We start from the raw sequence: 19,558 nt of genomic DNA, 5'->3' as shown, positions 1-19,558 counted from the left end.
GTTATTTATTTATTTTTTAAATATTTTATTTATTTATTCATGATATATATATATATATATATATATATATATATATAGAGAGAGAGAGAGAGAGAGAGAGAGAGAGAGAGGCAGAGACATAGGCAAAGGGAGAAGCAGGCTCCATGCAGGGAGCCCGACGTGGGACTCGATTCCAGGTCTACAGGAGCAGGCCCTGGGCTGAAGGCGGCGCTAAACCGCTGGGCTACTGGGGCTGCCCCAGTAGTTATTTTATTATTAAGTCCCTGTGGCTACAAGGTCAAATTTTGAGCTAGACAGTAGTTAACTAACTTAGTTGAGATGTTCATGCTGGTTCTATGAAGGTCAGTACTAGAGACTAGATAGTGGGATAAGAGCACTGGACCAGGAGCCTAAATTCTGGGGCCCTAAATCCTGCTCTGATATTTTTGATCAAACTGAATGTAGTCAAGCCAATTCACTTTTCATATGCTTGTGTTGTTAGCCTCACAGTGTGTGGGTCAAGTGATGTGATGTGCCAGTCACTGCTTTTAGATACATCAGTGTGAAGCTCAAGTCAAATCGAAACTATATATTTCAATCTGGACAGAAATTTAAAATGTTCTAACCCTTCTTTATTCAAAACACTTGAATTTAAATCCCTCTTGAATCAGCCTAAGTGGGCCCTGGCAAACACTAGCACCACTGTACTGATCCAGTCTTTACTGAGTGCTCAAAGTGAGCGACAACTAAAATAGGACGTTGCAATTATGTAAAGAACATTCGAGTAAAAACTTGAACCGAAGTATGACAAAGGAGGTGGTGGTGGGTCCCTGTTTTGTATCAATTAAAATATTGACCCTCTTTCTAAATTCATTATTTGCAGAAAATGTTTATTTCTGTGCTAATGAACAGACCTGATAAATCTAGTCAAATCTTACTATGTTTTCATGTTTTCTTGGCTTTCTCTCCTTGCCCTCTGATGTTTAGTTTCTGAAGGTAAGTATCCTCGTGCCTCCACCTGTCTTTCTGTAAACACGCATGCTGAAGAAAAGGGACGAGCTGGGCAGGGCCTGAGTCAGCCAGGCTGGACTGATGGGAATTATGTGCGCATGTGTAAAGGTAATTATTACAAAGAAGTGAGTCACACTGCATTCTCCACTTCTGCCACTTACCTCCAGCAGATGAGTATCAAATCCTTTTATTTTTGGCCCAGGAACTGGTGGAAGGATGCAGGTCACCATGCTATAAAATAATTTGTGAGAAAGAATAGATGACTCACCTCGCTTTGTTTTTTTTTTTTTTTGTTTGTTTTTTTCCACCTCGCTTTGTAAGTTTTGAAAGATTAATATTCTCTCCAAACACCTGCTACCTGGACTTTGGTAGATAGATTTCTCGGGTTCTGTGAGACTAACAATCAATGGTGAAGACAATTAATAATTTTAGGGGCCTACATCCTAATTAGTTCTGGCTCATAGAGGAGGCTGATACTGAAATGAATGGATTATTTGGACTACTTGCTTTTCTTGATTTGAGTTGCTCTTACGAGAGTTTTACTATTGCACAACCGGGAGCCTCAGTTTGATGGAAAGAGCACCAGCTTCAAAGGAGTCCATTCTGCGACTTTTGCTAGTACTGATAAAAGATTTTCTACGGGGTGAACACATTGTAGCTATGGCTAAAGTGAAGTGCTTGACTTATCTGTAGGTTTCCGTCATTTTCGTATTATCTTTTTTGCTGCAATCCCTGACAACCATGATTGGGAGGAGGGGTGATAGACAGGGAAGTACCTATGGCCTTTCAAAGCCACTGCTACGACCATAATCAGACAGATGACAGCAGAAAGAACGGCCACAAAGATCCACACGATGGTATCTTTCATGGTGACATCTAAAAAGCAAACAGTCGGAAAGCTTTGATCACATCAAAGCATCATTAAGAACAAACAAGACTAATAAGCAAAAGTTATGAACAAAGGGTTTCCCCCCTTCCCTACACTTCTTTTGATTTGAATAGCAATCCAAAGAGAGTAGCATACGTGATGAGTTTAATTTTTATTATTAAATTTTAATATGTTGTGTATATTTGACAATACTGTACAAATTTCAAAACCCTTTTATATATTATTTCATTTGATCCTTTAAGAGGAAATTCAAGGTCACAAGGTCCATTGCAGTAATAATAATAAAGGCCTTCATGCGTGAAGTCTTGCTAAAGCCATCAATGGCTTTTAAGGTCGTCTTTACATATACTGCCTTGTATATAAAAATTAGGATACAGAGACTCAAAGAGTGATTTCCCCATGAACATGTAAACTATAAAGTTGCAGTTGGGATTTGAGCTCAGAACATCTGCCTTTAGACCTTGTGCTTTTATTTATTTATTTATTTATTTATTTATTTATTTATTTAAAAAAGATTTTAAAAATTTATTCGAGAGAGAGAGAGAAAGAGAGAGAGAGAGAGAGAGAGTCAGAGACACAGGCAGAGAAGCAGGCTCCCTGCTGGTGCGGGACTCAATTCCAGGACCCCGGGATCATGCCCTGAGCCAAAGGCAGACACTCAACCACTGAGCCACCCAGGCCTCCCTTGCTTTTATTTATTTAATAAGATCCAGGGCTGAACTAGATGCCCATGTGGATTTCATGACCCACAGTTCAGTGCTCTTTCAATGCCAAGCGCCAACGCACACCCCCGTACTTTGGCCAGGTGAGTTGTCAGAGAGCTAGGCTTTGCCATGTGGTTCTGGGTAAGACCTCTAACCTCAATGAGCTTCACTTTCCTCACTTTTGATTCCTAATGCTAACCCTATTCTCTCTGAATACCTGAGTGGGTTGAAAGGGCCACATAAGGGAAAGACTTTATAAACTCTAACATACTTTAGAAATGCAAGAGGAACCATTCTCTCGTGGAGCGCCAGCCGCCATGTTTAATGGCACTTAGACTGGAGAGCCTCTGATGCACACTGTACCTTCACACAAGAACCAAGATGTAACCGACATCATGGACTGAAAACTGGTTCATGCCTTTCAGATGGCAGACCAAATTACAGATTTTGGCACAACTAGATGATAACCTTGAGCAAATTAGAGGGATTAGGGCAGAATGAATGACAAGCCCTCTGAGGCATGCCAAGCCCATGTTGGCAGCCTTATCTTGGAAACTGGCCCTCGCGGACAGTGATCCACTGTGCTACACTTCCAAGTGTCTTTGATTTGGATGGAGAGATGATAAAGTCACCTCTATTTATTCTTTGGGCCAACACTTCAGGTGGTTTCTCTGTTAGTAGTTACTATATCCAAACTTACTAAATTCATTTTGTTTTAAAAATATTTTGGAATATATACAAAAGGGGGCCAAGACACTCACCATTAGGTATCTGAATGGAGCTCTCTGGGCTCCACTCACTCCAGAATCCATGGTCTGGCTTGCAGCGAACCTGGACAAGGTATTTCTGTCCTGGATATAAGCTGAGAATCTTAAACTGAGTCTGCTGCCCAGCAAAATGAGTCTAGGAACAAACAAGGAAAATAGATGTCACTCTGACTTGTGTTATGTTTTTTCATAGACCTTTCCCCTAGATAATAAGCTATTGGAGGACTGAAGCCAGCAGAATCGATTTTGTAGATCAATCTCTGTTCTCTCCATTCCACCCTCTTAGCCTATCTTTTCCTCCTTGCATTGCTCACACAAAAATTAATGGGTTTTCTATCTCTCCATTGGGAACTCCATCAACATCGAGTCAAATATTCTAGTAGTCCTTATCCTCTACCCCCTTCTAAATTCTACTTTATGGAAGAAAACCAAGTGAATACAATTGAAAAATGGTTATTTTGTCAACCCTAATGATTTTATAGATTCAAGGATTACCAATTGGTATAAAGCCCCTAGGTGAAAGAGAACTGGGTCTTCAAGTTTGTTTAAACAATAGCGTACAAACAAAATAAAACTTTACAATTGAGAGATCAGGTTGTCACCTCTCTGATCTCAGAATCAGTCTTAGCAACATTTCTGGTGGGCTAACCAGAGGATTTCCATCTCCTGGCATGATGCAACATGAGGCCCATAATATCACCTCTGAAGTACTCTTGTCAAAAACTGTTCAAATTGAATCTGATCAAATTTTTAGATCTAATTATCTGGTTACATAAAATACAGGGGCAGAAAAATTAGCCAAATGACCTCACAGAGAACTCATCAGACAAAAGCAGAAGGTGGGACATTCTATGGGACAAGTGGCCCAGTCTCCTGCGCATGTTGAGACCAAAGCAATATAACAACTGGTCTTGGAGTGGACTCTGGTTTGATCAAACTAGCTGTTAAGGGTATTTTTCTTGAAGCAGCTGGGGGAGTTGAAATATGGACTGGCCTTTAAATGTTATTAAGGAATTTTAATTAATTTTCTATGTGTGATCCTATTTTGGCTATCTTTGGAAATGTTCCCTTTTTAAAAAAATGCATTTTTATCATTGCTAATGGGCTTGAGAGTATCTTTTTTTAAAATTGAAGCATAATTAACATACAAGTGTTATATTAGTTTCAGGTGTACAATTGGTGATTCAACAATTCTATGTATAACTCAGTGCTCATCACAATAAGTGTAATCTTAATCTCTATTTCACCCATGTCCATCCCACCACCCTCTGGTAACCACCATCTTGTTCTCTGTATTGAAGAGTCTTTTTGTTTGTCTCTTTGTTCTTTGTTCATTTGTTTTGTTCCTTAAATTCCACATATGAGTGAAACCAAATGTTCCCTTCTTTTTTCTTTTTTTAAATTTTAAGTAGGTTCCACACCCAGTAGAGGGCTAGAACTCACAACCCTGAGATTAAGAGTCACACACTCCACTGACCGAGCCAGCCAGGCACCCCTCAAATGTTCCCTTTTAAAAAGAGACATATACTAAAATATTTCAGAGTGGACTATTATAATGTCTATAATTTAATGTATTATCTCTTCTTTACATTGAAGTATTTGAAAGCGAATAAAATAGCATTGACCATGGGCTGATTATGCTGAGATTTTTTTTCTTCCTACTTAGTGCCATGTAAGTACATTCACAAGTGTCTCAACCTAAGATATCCTGAGGGAGGAGGGTTGGAGACCTGGTGGAAGAAACTGATCAGGGCAAGAAGTTAGCCCTGTCAGAGTATGAGGATGAGCCTCCATCAATCCCAGTGGAAGGGAGGAGTCCCTTCCACTTCTGGGTGGGTCCCATCGGCATCAAGAGGGCAACACGGTCACCCAGTAATGAGGAGGAACGACTTGTTCTCAGCTGTGAGGGCTTCATCTGTGCCAAGGACTTGACCCTTTCCGAAAGCTTCTAGTTGACTCACCTCCCACTCAGTTGCTTTCTTGGGTTTTAACCGAATTTCATACTGGAGTGTGAGCCAACCAGATCTAACATCAACCAGGGTGGGTGGGTACCATTTCATCCACAGATAAGGCTTTTTGTCTTCTGGTTGTTTTAATTCCAAAGTTAGGTTCACAGGAGGGTCTGGTTCAACTGTAGATAGGAAAGAAACTCCATATTTAGTGCAAGTGGTATCTGAACACAGAACTATATGTGTTCTTAGAGGCAAGCTCTCTCTACTGTTTCACTCTGCCATGGTTAGGAGACTGTATTTGACATCAGGTGTGAGTCAGCATAAGTGGGGTTAGGTTGAAGCAAACAAGATGCAAAATTTAAGAAGGCACAAATGGCCAACAAGCACAGGAAAGGTGCTCAAAAATCATTGGGAAATGCAAGTCAAAACCACAATGAGATACCATTTCCTACCCACTAAGATGGCTAGAATTCAAAAATGAAGAATAGCAAGTGTCGGTGAGAGCACTGGAGACACCGGAACCCTCATTCATTGCTGATGGGAAAATTAAGTGGTACAGCCACTGTAGAAAAAGTCTGGAAGTTACTTAGAAAGTTAAATACAGTATTACCATGTCACCCATCAATTTCGCTCCTATGTAGATACCCAAAGGAATTGAAAGTAGTGCTCAACAAAAACTTGTCCCTGAGTGTTCATAGTACACCATTCACAGTAGCCAATAGGTGTAAACAACCCCAAAGTCCATTAACTGATGAATGAATAAATAATATTCATATCATGGAACACTATTCAGCCATAAGAGGGAAGGATGTACTAACACACACTAGATTCCCATAGATGAATCTTGAAAGCATTATGCTAAGTGAAAGAAGCCAGATATAAAAGGCCACATAGTCTATAATTCTATATAGAATTAGACAGAGATTAGAAAGCCGACTAATGGTTGTTCTAGGGCTGGGAAAAAGCAGGGAATCCAGAGTAACTGGTTAATGGGTATGAAGTTTCCATTTGGAGTGATGAAAATGTTCTGGAACTGGATAGTGATGGTGGTTGCATAACAGTGTGAATGAACTAATACCACTGGATTGCACATTGTAAGATGGGTAAAATGGTGAATTTTCTGTCATGTGTATTATGCCACACACACACACACACACACACACACACACACACACACACACAATAAGGGGACATTAATTCTCAGGTTCCTTTAAGTGCAGGTCTGTGAGGGCCTTCTGCAGAGTGCCTTGGGTACCAGCTTGTCTGCTTGTCTTACCCTAATTTCAGTCCTGCTGGCCAGTAATATTTTCTCTATTCATCTATTACCTCTTCAAATCAGTCCCCATGCCAGGCGGGAAGTGAACATAATTGTAGTGTATTTGGCATTATAACCTATGGTTGCCTTAAAAAGCGAACTTTAGGAAATTTGCCCCTAATCCTAATGCTTACATGTTACTAAATAAATCCCTAAGAAAGATCATTTTATATGTACTTCCTAAACAAACGTCACCTATTTACTGAGAAATGCCTCAAAAACTATTAGTACAAAACTGCCAGCAAAATGGTTAGAATGAATCCTTTAAAGCAAAGTTTCTCAACCTCAGCATCCTGTATTTTGGGCCAGACACTTCTTTATTGGTGGGGTGGGGCGCTGTCCTGAGTACTGGGGGGTGCCTAGCAGCATTCTCGCCTGCACCCATTAAATGGCAGTAATCCCCCGGCCCTCCTCCCCAGCTGCTGATAATCAGAGATGTTTCCTGTCATTGCTAAATGTCCTGGGGGAGGCAACATAGGCCCTCGATGAGAATCACTGCTTTCTGGCTCAGAGGTTTAGCGCCTGCCTTCGGCCTAGGGCATCATCCTGGAGACCTGGGGTCGAGTCCCACGTCGGGCTCCCGGCATGGAGCCTGCTTCTCCCTTGGCCTGTGTCTCTGCCTCTCTCTCTTTCTCTCTCATGAATAAATAAATAAATAAAAATCTTAAAAAAAAAAAAAGAATCACTGCTTTCAAGCACCTTCAACATTGCTAAATGTAATTCAATGGCAATAGCAACAAGGACATAATCTATTTCAGAGATTATCTGCCAACGCTGTCATTCCGAACTGCAGGTTGTCACTGGCTGAGGCTCGGGGTGAGAGCCACGGACCCCGTGGGAGGCGGCCCCAGGGGTCCCCGCTCCGCCCCACAGACCCTCCCGCCCACGGATCCCGCCCGAGACGCCCCGAGGGAACGGCCGGGCGCTGCAGAGAGAAGGGTCTGTGCCTCTAACAAGGTAGGAAGGCGGAGAAAGAAAATAAAAAATAAATAAAATAAAACAGAATCCGGTGGGGGAGGGGCCGGGAGGAGCGGGGCTGGGGGGGCGGCGGGAGAGCCCCGACCCCCGGAGACACGGGGACTTTACAATCCGCCCCGGATCCTTCCCGACGCAAAGGCGCCCAGCAGGGAGCTCGGGCAGGACCGCAGGGTGGGGGGCCTCCAGGTTCCCGGGGTCACTAACAGGAGGGGCGCGGGGCGGGGCGGGGGGAGCGCGCCGCACCCCGTGGGCGGAGCTCCGTAAAGGGCGGGAGCGCGCGGCGGGGTCTGGGAGCAGCTCAGGCGGCGGCTCCGGGGGAAGGGGCTGCGCCCTGCTGCCTTCGGGGCTCCCGGGAGCGCGATTCCAGGGGCGCAGGCCCGGATCCCAGGGCCCCGGGGGAAACGACCCTGCACTTCCCAAGGACAGGCGGGGAGGGCCCAGGACGGCGAGGACCCACCTGCTGGGGCGACCCCGGGGGAGGCGGGGAGGGCCCAGGACGGGGAGGACCCTCCTGCTCGGGACGCCCCCAGGGGAGGCGGGGAGGGCCCAAGACGCGAGGACCCTCCTGCTGGGGCACCCCTGGGGGAGGCGGGGAGGGCCCAGGACGGGGAGGACCCGCCTGCTGGGGCGCCCCGGGGGAGGTGGGGAGGGCCCAGGACGGGGAGGACCCGCCTGCTGGGGCGACCCCGGGGGAGGCGGGGAGGGCCCAGGACGGCGAGGACCTACCTGCTGGGGCGGCCCCGGGGGAGGCGGGGAGGGCCCAGGATGGTGAGGACCCTCCCGCTTGGAGTGCCCTGGGGGAGGCGGGGAGGGCCCAGGACGGGGAGGACCCTCCCGCTTGGAGTGCCCTGGGGGAGGCGGGGAGGGCCCAGGACCGGGAGGACCCTCCTGCTCGGGACGCCCCCAGGGGAGGTGGGGAGGGCCCAAGACGCGAGGACCCTCCTGCTGGGGCACCCCTGGGGGAGGCGGGGAGGGCCCAGGACGGGGAGGACCCGCCTGCTGGGGCGCCCCCGGGGGAGGCGGGGAGGGCCCAGGACGGGGAGGACCCTCCTGCTCGGGACGCCCCCAGGGGAGGCGGGGAGGGCCCAAGACGCGAGGACCCTCCTGCTGGGGCACCCGTGGGGGAGGCGGGGAGGGCCCAGGACGGGGAGGACCCGCCTGCTGGGGCGCCCCGGGGGAGGTGGGGAGGGCCCAGGACGGGGAGGACCCGCCTGCTGGGGCGACCCCGGGGGAGGCGGGGAGGGCCCAGGACGGCGAGGACCTACCTGCTGGGGCGGCCCCGGGGGAGGCGGGGAGGGCCCAGGATGGTGAGGACCCTCCCGCTTGGAGTGCCCTGGGGGAGGCGGGGAGGGCCCAGGACCGGGAGGACCCTCCTGCTCGGGACGCCCCCAGGGGAGGCGGGGAGGGCCCAAGACGCGAGGACCCTCCTGCTGGGGCACCCCTGGGGGAGGCGGGGAGGGCCCAGGACGGGGAGGACCCGCCTGCTGGGGCGCCCCGGGGGAGGTGGGGAGGGCCCAGGACGGGGAGGACCCGCCTGCTGGGGCGACCCCGGGGGAGGCGGGGAGGGCCCAGGACGGCGAGGACCTACCTGCTGGGGCGGCCCCGGGGGAGGCGGGGAGGGCCCAGGATGGTGAGGACCCTCCCGCTTGGAGTGCCCTGGGGGAGGCGGGGAGGGCCCAGGACGGGGAGGACCCTCCCGCTTGGAGTGCCCTGGGGGAGGCGGGGAGGGCCCAGGACCGGGAGGACCCTCCTGCTCGGGACGCCCCCAGGGGAGGTGGGGAGGGCCCAAGACGCGAGGACCCTCCTGCTGGGGCACCCCTGGGGGAGGCGGGGAGGGCCCAGGACGGGGAGGACCCGCCTGCTGGGGCGCCCCCGGGGGAGGCGGGGAGGGCCCAGGACGGGGAGGACCCTCCTGCTCGGGACGCCCCCAGGGGAGGCGGGGAGGGCCCAAGACGCGAGGACCCTCCTGCTGGGGCACCCGTGGGGGAGGCGGGGAGGGCCCAGGACGGGGAGGACCCGCCTGCTGGGGCGCCCCGGGGGAGGTGGGGAGGGCCCAGGACGGGGAGGACCCGCCTGCTGGGGCGACCCCGGGGGAGGCGGGGAGGGCCCAGGACGGCGAGGACCTACCTGCTGGGGCGGCCCCGGGGGAGGCGGGGAGGGCCCAGGATGGTGAGGACCCTCCCGCTTGGAGTGCCCTGGGGGAGGCGGGGAGGGCCCAGGACCGGGAGGACCCTCCTGCTCGGGACGCCCCCAGGGGAGGTGGGGAGGGCCCAAGACGCGAGGACCCTCCTGCTGGGGCACCCCTGGGGGAGGCGGGGAGGGCCCAGGACGGGGAGGACCCGCCTGCTGGGGCGCCCCCGGGGGAGGCGGGGAGGGCCCAGGACGGGGAGGACCCGCCTGCTGGGGTGCCCCCGGGGGAGGCGGGGAGGGCCCAGGACGGGGAGGACCCACCTGCTGGGGCGCCCCCGGGGGAGGCGGGGAGGGGCCAGGACCGGGAGGACCCTCCCGCTTGGGGTGCCCTGGGGGAGGCGGGGAGGGCCCAGGACGGGGAGGACCCGCCTGCTGGGGCGACCCCGGGGGAGGCGGGGAGGGCCCAGGACGGGGAGGACCCGCCTGCTGGGGCGCCCCCGGGGGAGGCGGGGAGGGCCCAGGACGGGGAGGACCCGCCTGCTGGGGCGCCCCCGGGGGAGGCGGGGAGGGCCCAGGACGGGGAGGACCCTCCCGCTTGGGGTGCCCTGGGGGAGGCGGGGAGGGCCCAGGACGGGGAGGACCCTCCCGCTTGGGGTGCCCTGGGGGAGGCGGGGAGGGCCCAGGACGGGGAGGACCCTCCCGCTTGGGGTGCCCTGGGGGAGGCGGGGAGGGCCCAGGACGGGGAGGACCCTCCCGCTTGGGGTGCCCTGGGGGAGGCGGGGAGGGCCCAGGATGGGGAGGACCCACCTGCTGGTGTGACCCCGGGGGAGGCGGGGAGGACCCAGGACCGGGAGGACCCTCCTGCTCGGGACGCCCCCAGGGGAGGTGGGGAGGGCCCAAGACGCGAGGACCCTCCTGCTGGGGCACCCCTGGGGGAGGCGGGGAGGGCCCAGGACGGGGAGGATCTGCCTGCTGGGGCACCCCTGGGGGAGGCGGGGAGGGCCCAGGACGGGGAGGACCCTCCTGCTCGGGACGCCCCCGGGGGAGGTGGGGAGGGCCCAGGACGAGGAGGACCCACCTGCTGGGGTGACCCCGGGGGAGGCGGGGAGGGCCCAGGAAGGGGAGGACCCTCCTGCTCGAGACGCCCCCAGGGGAGGTGGGGAGGGCCCAAGACGCAAGGACCCTCCTGCTGGGGCGCCCCCGGGGGGAAGCGGGAAGAGCACAGGATAGGGAGGACCCTCCTGCTGGGCCCCCCAAGCTGTGCAGATCAGCGCCCCCGCCCCCCGAACATCCAGGCCAGTGCAGACTGGGAGACTGCAGGTGCTTACTGGAGGAGCGGACTCCAGGGCTGGAGAGCTGGCCGCCGCCAGTGTTCCTCCTGGTGCCACCCTGTGCCTGGGACAGGGCAGGGCCACCAGGGAGCAGGGGCCTCACAGGATAAACAGCTCCCACTGAGCTGTGCACCTGGCAGGGGCGGGGCAGCTCCCCCAGGTGGACACACCTGAGAATCAGCACAGCAGCCCCTCCCCCAGAAGACCAGCTGGAAGGACGGGAAGAGCAGGTTCTTGACCCAGAAGCACTGGAAAGCTCCAGGGAAGTCAAGGGATTTACAGTATTTAGAACCAGATACCCCTCCTACCCCATTTTTCCAGTACAAATAGTTTTTATCAGACTGAACATTTCTGATATTTTTTTCTTTTCCCATCTTAACTACAATATTTTACCACCTCTTCATTTTTAAGATTCTTCCTTTTTGACTTTCATATTTCTATAATTACAGGTCCTAGATATATTTTCCACTTCTTGATTCCCTTGAACATAATTTTGGGAGATATACAAGATATGTTTTTGTTTTGTATTTTTGGTTTTCTCTGCCTCATTTTGTTCTACAATGGAGGAAGTTAATACCTTCTAAAACATGACCAGCATGCACCCAGAACCAAGTAGTATACCATGCTGGCTCATTCTGTGAGATTCCTCATTCCCATTCTGCCCCCTTCTTTTATCTCATTTATGTTTTGGTGGTCAATGTTGGGGCCCTCTACAAGTATTTCTGGTTTATATAAATTTGGGACTGAGCATCTTCTAATATACAGAACTTAATATACTCAGAAACAAGAGGATCACTTTGTCACCACCACCAGCTCCCAGTCCCCCCCCCCTTTTTTCTTCTCTTTTTTCTCTTCTTTTTTTTCTTTTTTCTCTTCTTCTTTGGGATTCTTGGCCTTTTATTTTTTACTACTTTGTTTTAAAATTAGTTTTTCATTTTAGTGGTCCTTTTGTTTTATTTCACTCTGATCTTTGTTTTCAATTTCTGGTCTCTGACCTCATCAGAATCATCTAGGGTGAAATTTACTTAGGCCGTGGTTGATATTCTTGACACAGTCTGCTCATGCAGCCACTCTGCACCGAGAAAAATGACTAGAAGGAAGAACTCACCACAAAAGAATCAGAAACAGTATTCTCTACCACAGAGTTACAGAATATGGATTACAATTTGATGTCAGAAAGCCAATTCCAAAGCACAATTATAAAGCTACTGGTGGCTCTGGAAAAAAGCATAAAGGATTCAAGAGACTTCATGACAGCAGAATTTAGATCTAATCAGGCCGAAATTAAAAATCAATTAAATGAGATGCAATCCAAACTGGAGGTCCTAACAACAAGGATTAATGAGGTGGAAGAAAGAGTGAGTGACAGAAGACAAGTAGATGACAAGGAAGGAAGCTGAGGAAAAAAGAGAAAAACAATGAAAAGACCACGAGGAAAGGTTAAGGGAAATAACCTTAATAATAATAAATGACAGCCTCAGAAGGAAGAATTTACATATAATTGGAGTTCCAGAGAGCGCCAAGAGGGCCAGAGGGCCAGAAAGTGTATTTGAACAAACCATAGCTGAGAACTTCCACTTTGGGGAGGGAAACAGGCATTCAGATCCAGGAGATAGAGAGATCCTCCCCAAATCAATACAAACTTTTCAGCACCTTGACATTTAATAGCGAAATTTACAAATTCCAAAGATAAAGAGAAAATCCTTAAAGTAGCAAGAGACAAGCGATCCCTAACTTATATGGGAAGAAGTATTAGGTTAACAGCAGACCTCTCCACAGAGACCTGGCAGGCCAGAAAGGGCTGGCAGGATATATTCATGGTCCTAAATGAGAAGAACATGCAGCCAAGAATATTTTATCCAGCAAGGCTCTCATTCAGAATAGAAGGAGAGATAAAGAGCTTCCAAGATAGGTGGAAACTGAAAGAATATGTGACGACCAAACCAGCTCTGCAAGAAATATTAAGGGGGACTCTGTAAAAGAAAGAGGAAGCCCAAAGAAATAATCCACAAAAACAGGGACTGAATAGGTATTATGATGACACTAAATCCATAATTTATATGAAGTAAAATTTATTCTATTTCTACTTGCCAGTGGGGTTGCCTTTCTGAGTTTCTTAACCTAAGATCAAATTCAGTTCCCACCCCTATGCTCGTTCCAGTTATTTGCTGCAAGAGAAAATATTCAAGTGTGTATTGGTTGGTGCTGGAAGCTCTTCTAGTTTTTAAGAATAAACCACTGATATAGCATGCTATTGAGATAATATGCAAGTGAACACTTGAGAATCTTAATCTTATTTTCCTTATTGAGTGGTGTTAGGTAAATCTGGAAGAGTTGGGTAACCATGAACCTAATTAGCTAGTTCCCAGATTATTACCCAAGATGAGGGCTGAGCCCAGGCCTGGCCAAGCCATCTCTTGTCCTATGATTCCCTTTGTCACCCCTGCTAACCATCCAGGCCACTACGGTAATGCCAAATTGCCTTGCAGCTGACTGTTGATCATGCAAAGCCAGAAGCAGCATTCAGGTTGCCTTGGTTTTACTTTCCTAATGACTACTCCAAACATTGTGCCTGTGATCTTGGCCATCAGCCTGCTGTTCAAGTAGTAGTATTTACTTCCCAAATTATTTATTTTTAAAATAATAGCTCCAGTTGCTAAGAAGCACATGTATATTGAGAACTGAATCTGGGGCAAATCAGTTGGGGCAATTCCTGTGGGTGTAGAAGCAAATGGACACCTTCTAAGAGCTGCTATTCCATGGAGCAGCTCTGTCTTCCATCAGGAGAGAGAAAGGAGGGGAGAAGGGGACTCTGGTTGTAGGAGGAGGCCTGGAGGGAAGGAGTGATAAGAGGCCCATAAATAGGACAGTCTTGGATCGAAGAGAATGAGAAGGGTCAAGGGAAAGCACAGAAACACAAGGATCTCAAGTGCCAGTCCTACTGCTATGAATGACTTGATAAGAACTGGTTTGAAAAACTCAGTTGAGAAAGATATCGAACATTTTCTTATCTTTCTTTTTGGGGATGCATCCAAAAGCCAAGAAGACTCACACTGAGGTTGACTATTGGTAAATCCATACTGGAGTAACAAATCCCTTTCTTTCCTCGTCGCCCTTCTTCTTACCTATGTAAGTCACGTCGACATAACGTGGATCCGAGGAACTGCTTCCCATCTGGTTTGTGGCATTTATTGTGATGATGTACATTGTCCATATGGATGTGTGCTTCTTGTTGAAGTAACAGGAGTTGGGGCCACTGGTTATGTAGTCTGGGCATTCATGTGTGAGTGTCTCTCTGCAATGAGTAACAGATTAGCAGTGAATAAGAAAGTAGTAAAAAGAGTTTAGTCTTTTCCTGAATAGATCAATGACACTGGTTTTGGAGATTAGACCTTCCACATGCAAGAACCAGAGCTGAGGAACAGCTCCCCACACTTCTGTGTCCTGCCTGTGTCAGCTGGGGGTGAGACAGAGAAGAAGGGTGCTGGAGATGGTGGAAGGGTTACTTTAGGTCCTCAATGACTCTGCTTCTCATCAAAACTTCTCTTCAACAGGTTTTTGTGGGCTTTGTCATATATGCCCCCTGCCAATAAACATTTAAGCTCTCAATGGCCATGGCATTGCCGACCCAGAGACTTGCCACTGGTCATCTCAGGAACTGTGACTCTCCCCTGTATACACACACCAGGGGCCATGCACAACGCAGCATTTATTGCACATATGTGTTGAATTATGTTTCATTAAAAAAAAGATGAAAGAGGGTAAAAATTGCCATCAGCATATTTCCGATTCCACTAAGTCAGCAACAGAGTAACATGACTAAGGAAGGAGATATTTCAGGACCAGGTGGCTCATTAGGCTGCTTACATTTAGACTTCAGGGTCTCCAAGCAAGACACACCATGAAGTGTGAAGGCTTATTTTATTTTGGTTGCCAGTCTGAGTTCCTGAAATCTATTTACATGATACTCCTTTGGGTCCCAGAAGGGATGACAGCTTTGTGTACAACAATGTGCAATCCTTGGGATGCGGGCCAGCTGTCACAACCAGCAACTGTTTTCTTCACTGGGGAAGGATACAGCCCTCCTGGGCTTTCCAGGATGATTTCATTGTGAGTAAAACAAAATTCTCACACAGAGGTGACCTTGTTTAGCCCTCACAGCAACCTTAGCTCCAAATATGCCCTCTGGAAGATCAGAGATCGTGGATTGGCAAATGCTAAGGAAAAATCCTTACCTTCCTTCGCTTATAGGGCTCTTTACTTTCTTGGTCATGAAACAAGTTTGAAAACCTAACTTACCGTGGTTGTTAAGGATTGCATGATACTCCTCTGATATTGCAAAAGTAAAAATTATTAAAAAATTATAAATGGCACAAGGTTTACAGATAGGCATCTAAAATTAACTAGCATTAAGGAAAGATTCATATGTGACCTTGGGCCACAACCTGAGCTTGGGACAGACACTGGGGGTAATGTAGTATTGTATTGCTGGGGTGGCGGCTGAGCTCATGCTCATGGAGAGAGCTCCTCCAGGACATTACCAGGAAAATGTAGACATGGGCAGTGAAGTTCTTTTCTCCGGTGGCAGGGGCCTTACTCGCGCCAATCCAGGGAAGGGTGGTAATTCTAACTTTGGGCCTGGAGACTGAGAGCAGTCGTGTGGGGCTTGATAGGAGAGAAGAGAACTTTTTACCCTTCCTTGTGGTAAGTCAATGTGTAATTAGTGGGAAGTCCTCCATCATCTCCAGGCTTCCACCAGCAGGTGAATGTCTCCTTCTCAGGAGAACGACATTTAAGGATCTCAGGTTTTCCAGGAGGTGATTGTCCTAGAAAGAAGCCAGAAGCCACTTAAGATTACAGTGCATTCAACCACTGGACCATCCTGCTAGTGACAGAAGCAGACTGATGAGACCAGGTGAGCGATGAGGCATGGGGTGCAGGGGCCTGGGGGTGGGGTGCTCTGAAATGCCAGGGTCAGCATCCGGCAACATTCCTCTGGGGGCTGCCTGATGTTGGCGGGACTGAAAGAGAGAATTGTGTGTGTGTGTGTGTGTGTGTCCCCTGTGGGGTGGAGATGGCAACCAGCTAGGATGGGTGACTATAAAATTGCAACAGAGCACATAGGTCAAGAGTGAGGAGGACGCATGTGGACTGAAGAGCATGTGGCCCTTCTGCAATCCCAGGGTCCATGCAGCTGACAGCTTCCCATGGTGTAAGGGTGACCGTGAAAAGAATTCTGTCCCGGGCACAAGCATCCCACCGACACTTGGCTGACACGGGGCTCTCTGGTGCTTCTCCATCTGCTCACGCCATTGCCACACAATTAACTCAATCTGGAAACTTCTGTTCTTGCCCATCATCACCTACGCTCCGCCTTCAGCTGCTCTCCTCCCCTCCCTCATCTTCTCCTTTCCTTCCTGTTTCCCTCTGCATTTCCTTGTTTCCATTTGACTTTGACCTCTGACCCAGGCTCACCGTCTAACTCCTCATTCTCCTGCCCCCATTCCCAAGTCTTGTTTTTCAGTCCCTTTCGTCTTATAGTCCCCCCTTTCCCCCTCAGGTCTTTCTGTGGTGAGGCAGCAAAGGTCCTCTTGTAGTCCCGTGGCTCTTTTTGGGGTCGGAGGCATGGTACGAGGTGAGGGAGTGGGGGGCTGCTCTCCTGGTCACCAGCTGCCACGATGACCCAAGCGCCGTATCTCATCGCAGTTGGAAGCTAGAAGGGCTGAATGAGGTGACGTGGGAAATACAAGGTCAGGAGGATGGCGCTGAATTTTCAGTTGCTTAATCCCCAAAGCCCTTGGTGAGCTGGCCCCCTCTCCTCCTCCTCGTCTGTCAGGGCCAAAGAGGAGAAGAGTGGCCCTGGGAGGCTGCCTTGGGCTGCTGGGCCGGGAGCCCCTGGAGCCCGGCGACCTTCCTGTTGTCCCGCCAGATGCCCGAGTGCCCAGCTCGGAGAGTCAGCGCAGAGAGGAGAGGTTTCCAGAGGTGCGGGCCTCGGGAACTCAAGTGCTGGGGGGTTCCCTCTGCCTTCTCCTACACTCCTCTCACCCCACCCCCACCCCGATGCTGGCTCCTAGGTCAGAACTTCTCTGCGAGCACCAGATCAGAGGGAGCAAGTTTGGAGGGGAACACGCAGGGGAAGAGGGGCACCAGCCAGAACTGGCCAGGAAGAAGGAGTCCATGGAACGATATGACCCAGCGCCCGGGCTGGGCCCGAGGACCCCGGGGCCGGTGGTGTCAGAGGCGGCTCAGCCACCCTCTAGCTCCCGCCCCCAGGCCCACTGAAAACTCTCTAAAGAATCACAGGAAACCTTAAAACTCCATGCCAGCCAGCCCGGGGTGGGGTTGGCCAGTATTCGTAACATTCCTCTTTCTCCAGGGAAAATTTCTTGAGGACACTCTCACCAGATTGAAGTGATTTGTTTGTTGTGCTTTGTTGGGGCCGGGACGAGCGTGTGGGGCAAAATGCAAAGTTTATTAAAAACACCCCCCAACCCTAGGGCACAATGGTGAGCACACTCAGAAGCCAGTTAAGGCAACTGTTGATTATGTGAGTACGTCAGGTTTCCCTATGGATTACACTGGAGCTCTTCTCTCTCTCTCTCTCTCTCTCTCTCTCTCTCTCTCTCTCTCTGGAAGCTTTTCTCTTTCACATGCCACTGGTTATTCACAGCACCTCTAGGAACCTCAAGAGAGGAGGGCGCAGTTGTGAAATTACAATTAGTCATATGTTCCCTTCAGTCACTTTAGCGGAGACAGTGAAAATTAATGCACTGTCTCCCTCTCCTTATAAAATGCACACAGGGGGACAACCACGTAGGTCCACACAGGCGCACACGTATGTCCACATAGAGCCGGGCTCACGAATGCACACACGCACAGCCCCCCTCCCCGTAGATGCAGCTGCATACACATAGAAGTACACGCGAGCACACACGTGGGAATACACACATACGTGGTGGTGCACACACAGATGTGCACTCACACTGGTGTACGCAGAGGAGCCTTTGCAATCAGATACACACAAGGAAGCAAATACACGCAGAAGTACACACAAAAGTTCTCCCACTCCAAAGTACACAGAGGTGGGCACTCAGAAATAATCACACACCAGCATGCACACTCCAGCCCTGAACTTCGTTTCTCCCATTAGCACAGATGCTAGAGTTAGCTATACACTTCCCACCACACAACAGCAATCCGCTTTAACTCTTTACAGTGTTTCCAAGATTTTCCGCACACGTTCTTTCATGGGAGGTGCAGGGAGCATCGTTGTGCTCCCTTTGAAAATGTGGAAAGCCAGAGAGATTAGGTGATTGGCTCAAGGTCACGCATAGCAGGAAGCCAACAGAAGGGGGACCAAGCCTCCGGTCTGGTCATTCAGACAGCTGCTTCCCTGCACTCCCGGGGTGAGGCTAGAAGGCAGAGCTCAGGGATACACTTTTGCATTCACTGCACTCATTCTTTTGCACTCACTTTTGCATTAATTTCAATGCCCAAAATATTGCAAATAATAGCAGCGAATGACATTTTCATGTCCTGTAACTGCAGCACAAGAGGACTATGTGGACTCGTCACCGTCTCGAGAAACACCCCAGGGTATTAAAGAGAGCAGGACAGTCTCTTTACTTACCATTCAGGAGACTGGTGGTGAGAAAAAGTAGCAAAATGAAAACAGTTCTGGATGCCACACTTTCCTTCATTTTGGCTCCTTTCTCTCTCTACGGGAAATGTATCAGACGTTCACTGGAAGAGAAGGCACCAGGCGACTTTTGTGAAGTGACTGTCTGGCCAGGCACATGCACCACTGTCTTCTGGGTGTTTGCAACTGATCCTTGCTCCTTGCTTAATGTGAATGACAAAAGAGGAGGAAAGGAATGTAGGAAAATGTAACTTGGTTGGATGGCTTGGCTCAGAAGCATCCATGCACACATGCGAGGAGAAAGTCTGCCACCAGAGGTCATCAGATGACAACGTTCAAGGGCAGCCACGGGGCAGCCGCTCTGGCTCCCCGCTCCCATGCAGACCTCAAAGAGAAATGGTTCTCTTTCCACCCTGCGCTCGCCTAACAATATATCACCCATTTCATGTGACACAGATTGCATGCCCTACCAGAGATCCCTTCTGGGAGGACTTTGATCCGTTAGCCAGAAATAAGCCAGGCTGAAAAGTCAACACACTGGGTAAGTACCCTCAGGAGACTTCAATCTGGCCTCACTGATGTCAAGTCGTGGAGGTGGGGGGGTTTGGGGCGGTTGGGTGGAGCTTCCTCTCCAAGGATAGGCTGAGGAAGAAGTTTGCTGGGCTGTGGGCATACCTGCGAACCACACAGGGAACTCCAGCAAGCACGCTTTTGCTTTCTCCTCTTTCAAGAAATGACAAACCCCAGTAATAATTCAAGTTCCTTGGTTTGGGAGAATTAAGTCAATTTGAAACCTGCAGGGCTTGAGAGTTTAGGGCAATTTATTATTAATACTATTATTTTTACCCTTGGAACAAATTTCA

At 50.2% G+C, this 19,558-nt stretch overlaps 1 protein-coding gene across 10 annotated transcripts in view; it reads right to left on the bottom strand.

The window, feature by feature from the left end:
• Nucleotides 1–19,558, bottom strand: part of PRLR (prolactin receptor) — a 178,629-nt gene that overhangs the window by 9,424 nt on the left and 149,647 nt on the right. For 4 of the 10 annotated variants that reach the window (XM_072824921.1, XM_072824925.1, XM_072824923.1 and 1 more), the window contains 7 exons: nucleotides 18,687–18,799; nucleotides 15,750–15,882; nucleotides 14,182–14,351; nucleotides 5,312–5,481; nucleotides 3,345–3,486; nucleotides 1,767–1,866; nucleotides 1,152–1,221 (listed from right to left, as the gene is read on the bottom strand). In XM_072824921.1, the coding sequence (XP_072681022.1) occupies nucleotides 1,152–1,221; nucleotides 1,767–1,866; nucleotides 3,345–3,486; nucleotides 5,312–5,481; nucleotides 14,182–14,351; nucleotides 15,750–15,882; nucleotides 18,687–18,756 (855 nt within the window). In that variant the 5' untranslated portion in view covers nucleotides 18,757–18,799. Of the gene's footprint in view, nucleotides 1–1,151; nucleotides 1,222–1,766; nucleotides 1,867–3,344; nucleotides 3,487–5,311; nucleotides 5,482–14,181; nucleotides 14,352–15,749; nucleotides 15,883–16,531; nucleotides 16,773–18,686; nucleotides 18,899–19,558 lie in introns of those variants that run through there. The other 6 variants (XM_072824927.1, XM_072824928.1, XM_072824926.1 and 3 more) reach the window with 3 other exon arrangements.

This window comes from Canis lupus, chromosome 4, assembly GCF_048164855.1.
Source record: "Canis lupus baileyi chromosome 4, mCanLup2.hap1, whole genome shotgun sequence".
Taxonomy (NCBI): domain Eukaryota; kingdom Metazoa; phylum Chordata; class Mammalia; order Carnivora; family Canidae; genus Canis; species Canis lupus.
This window is presented reverse-complemented; position numbering and strand designations above follow the sequence as displayed.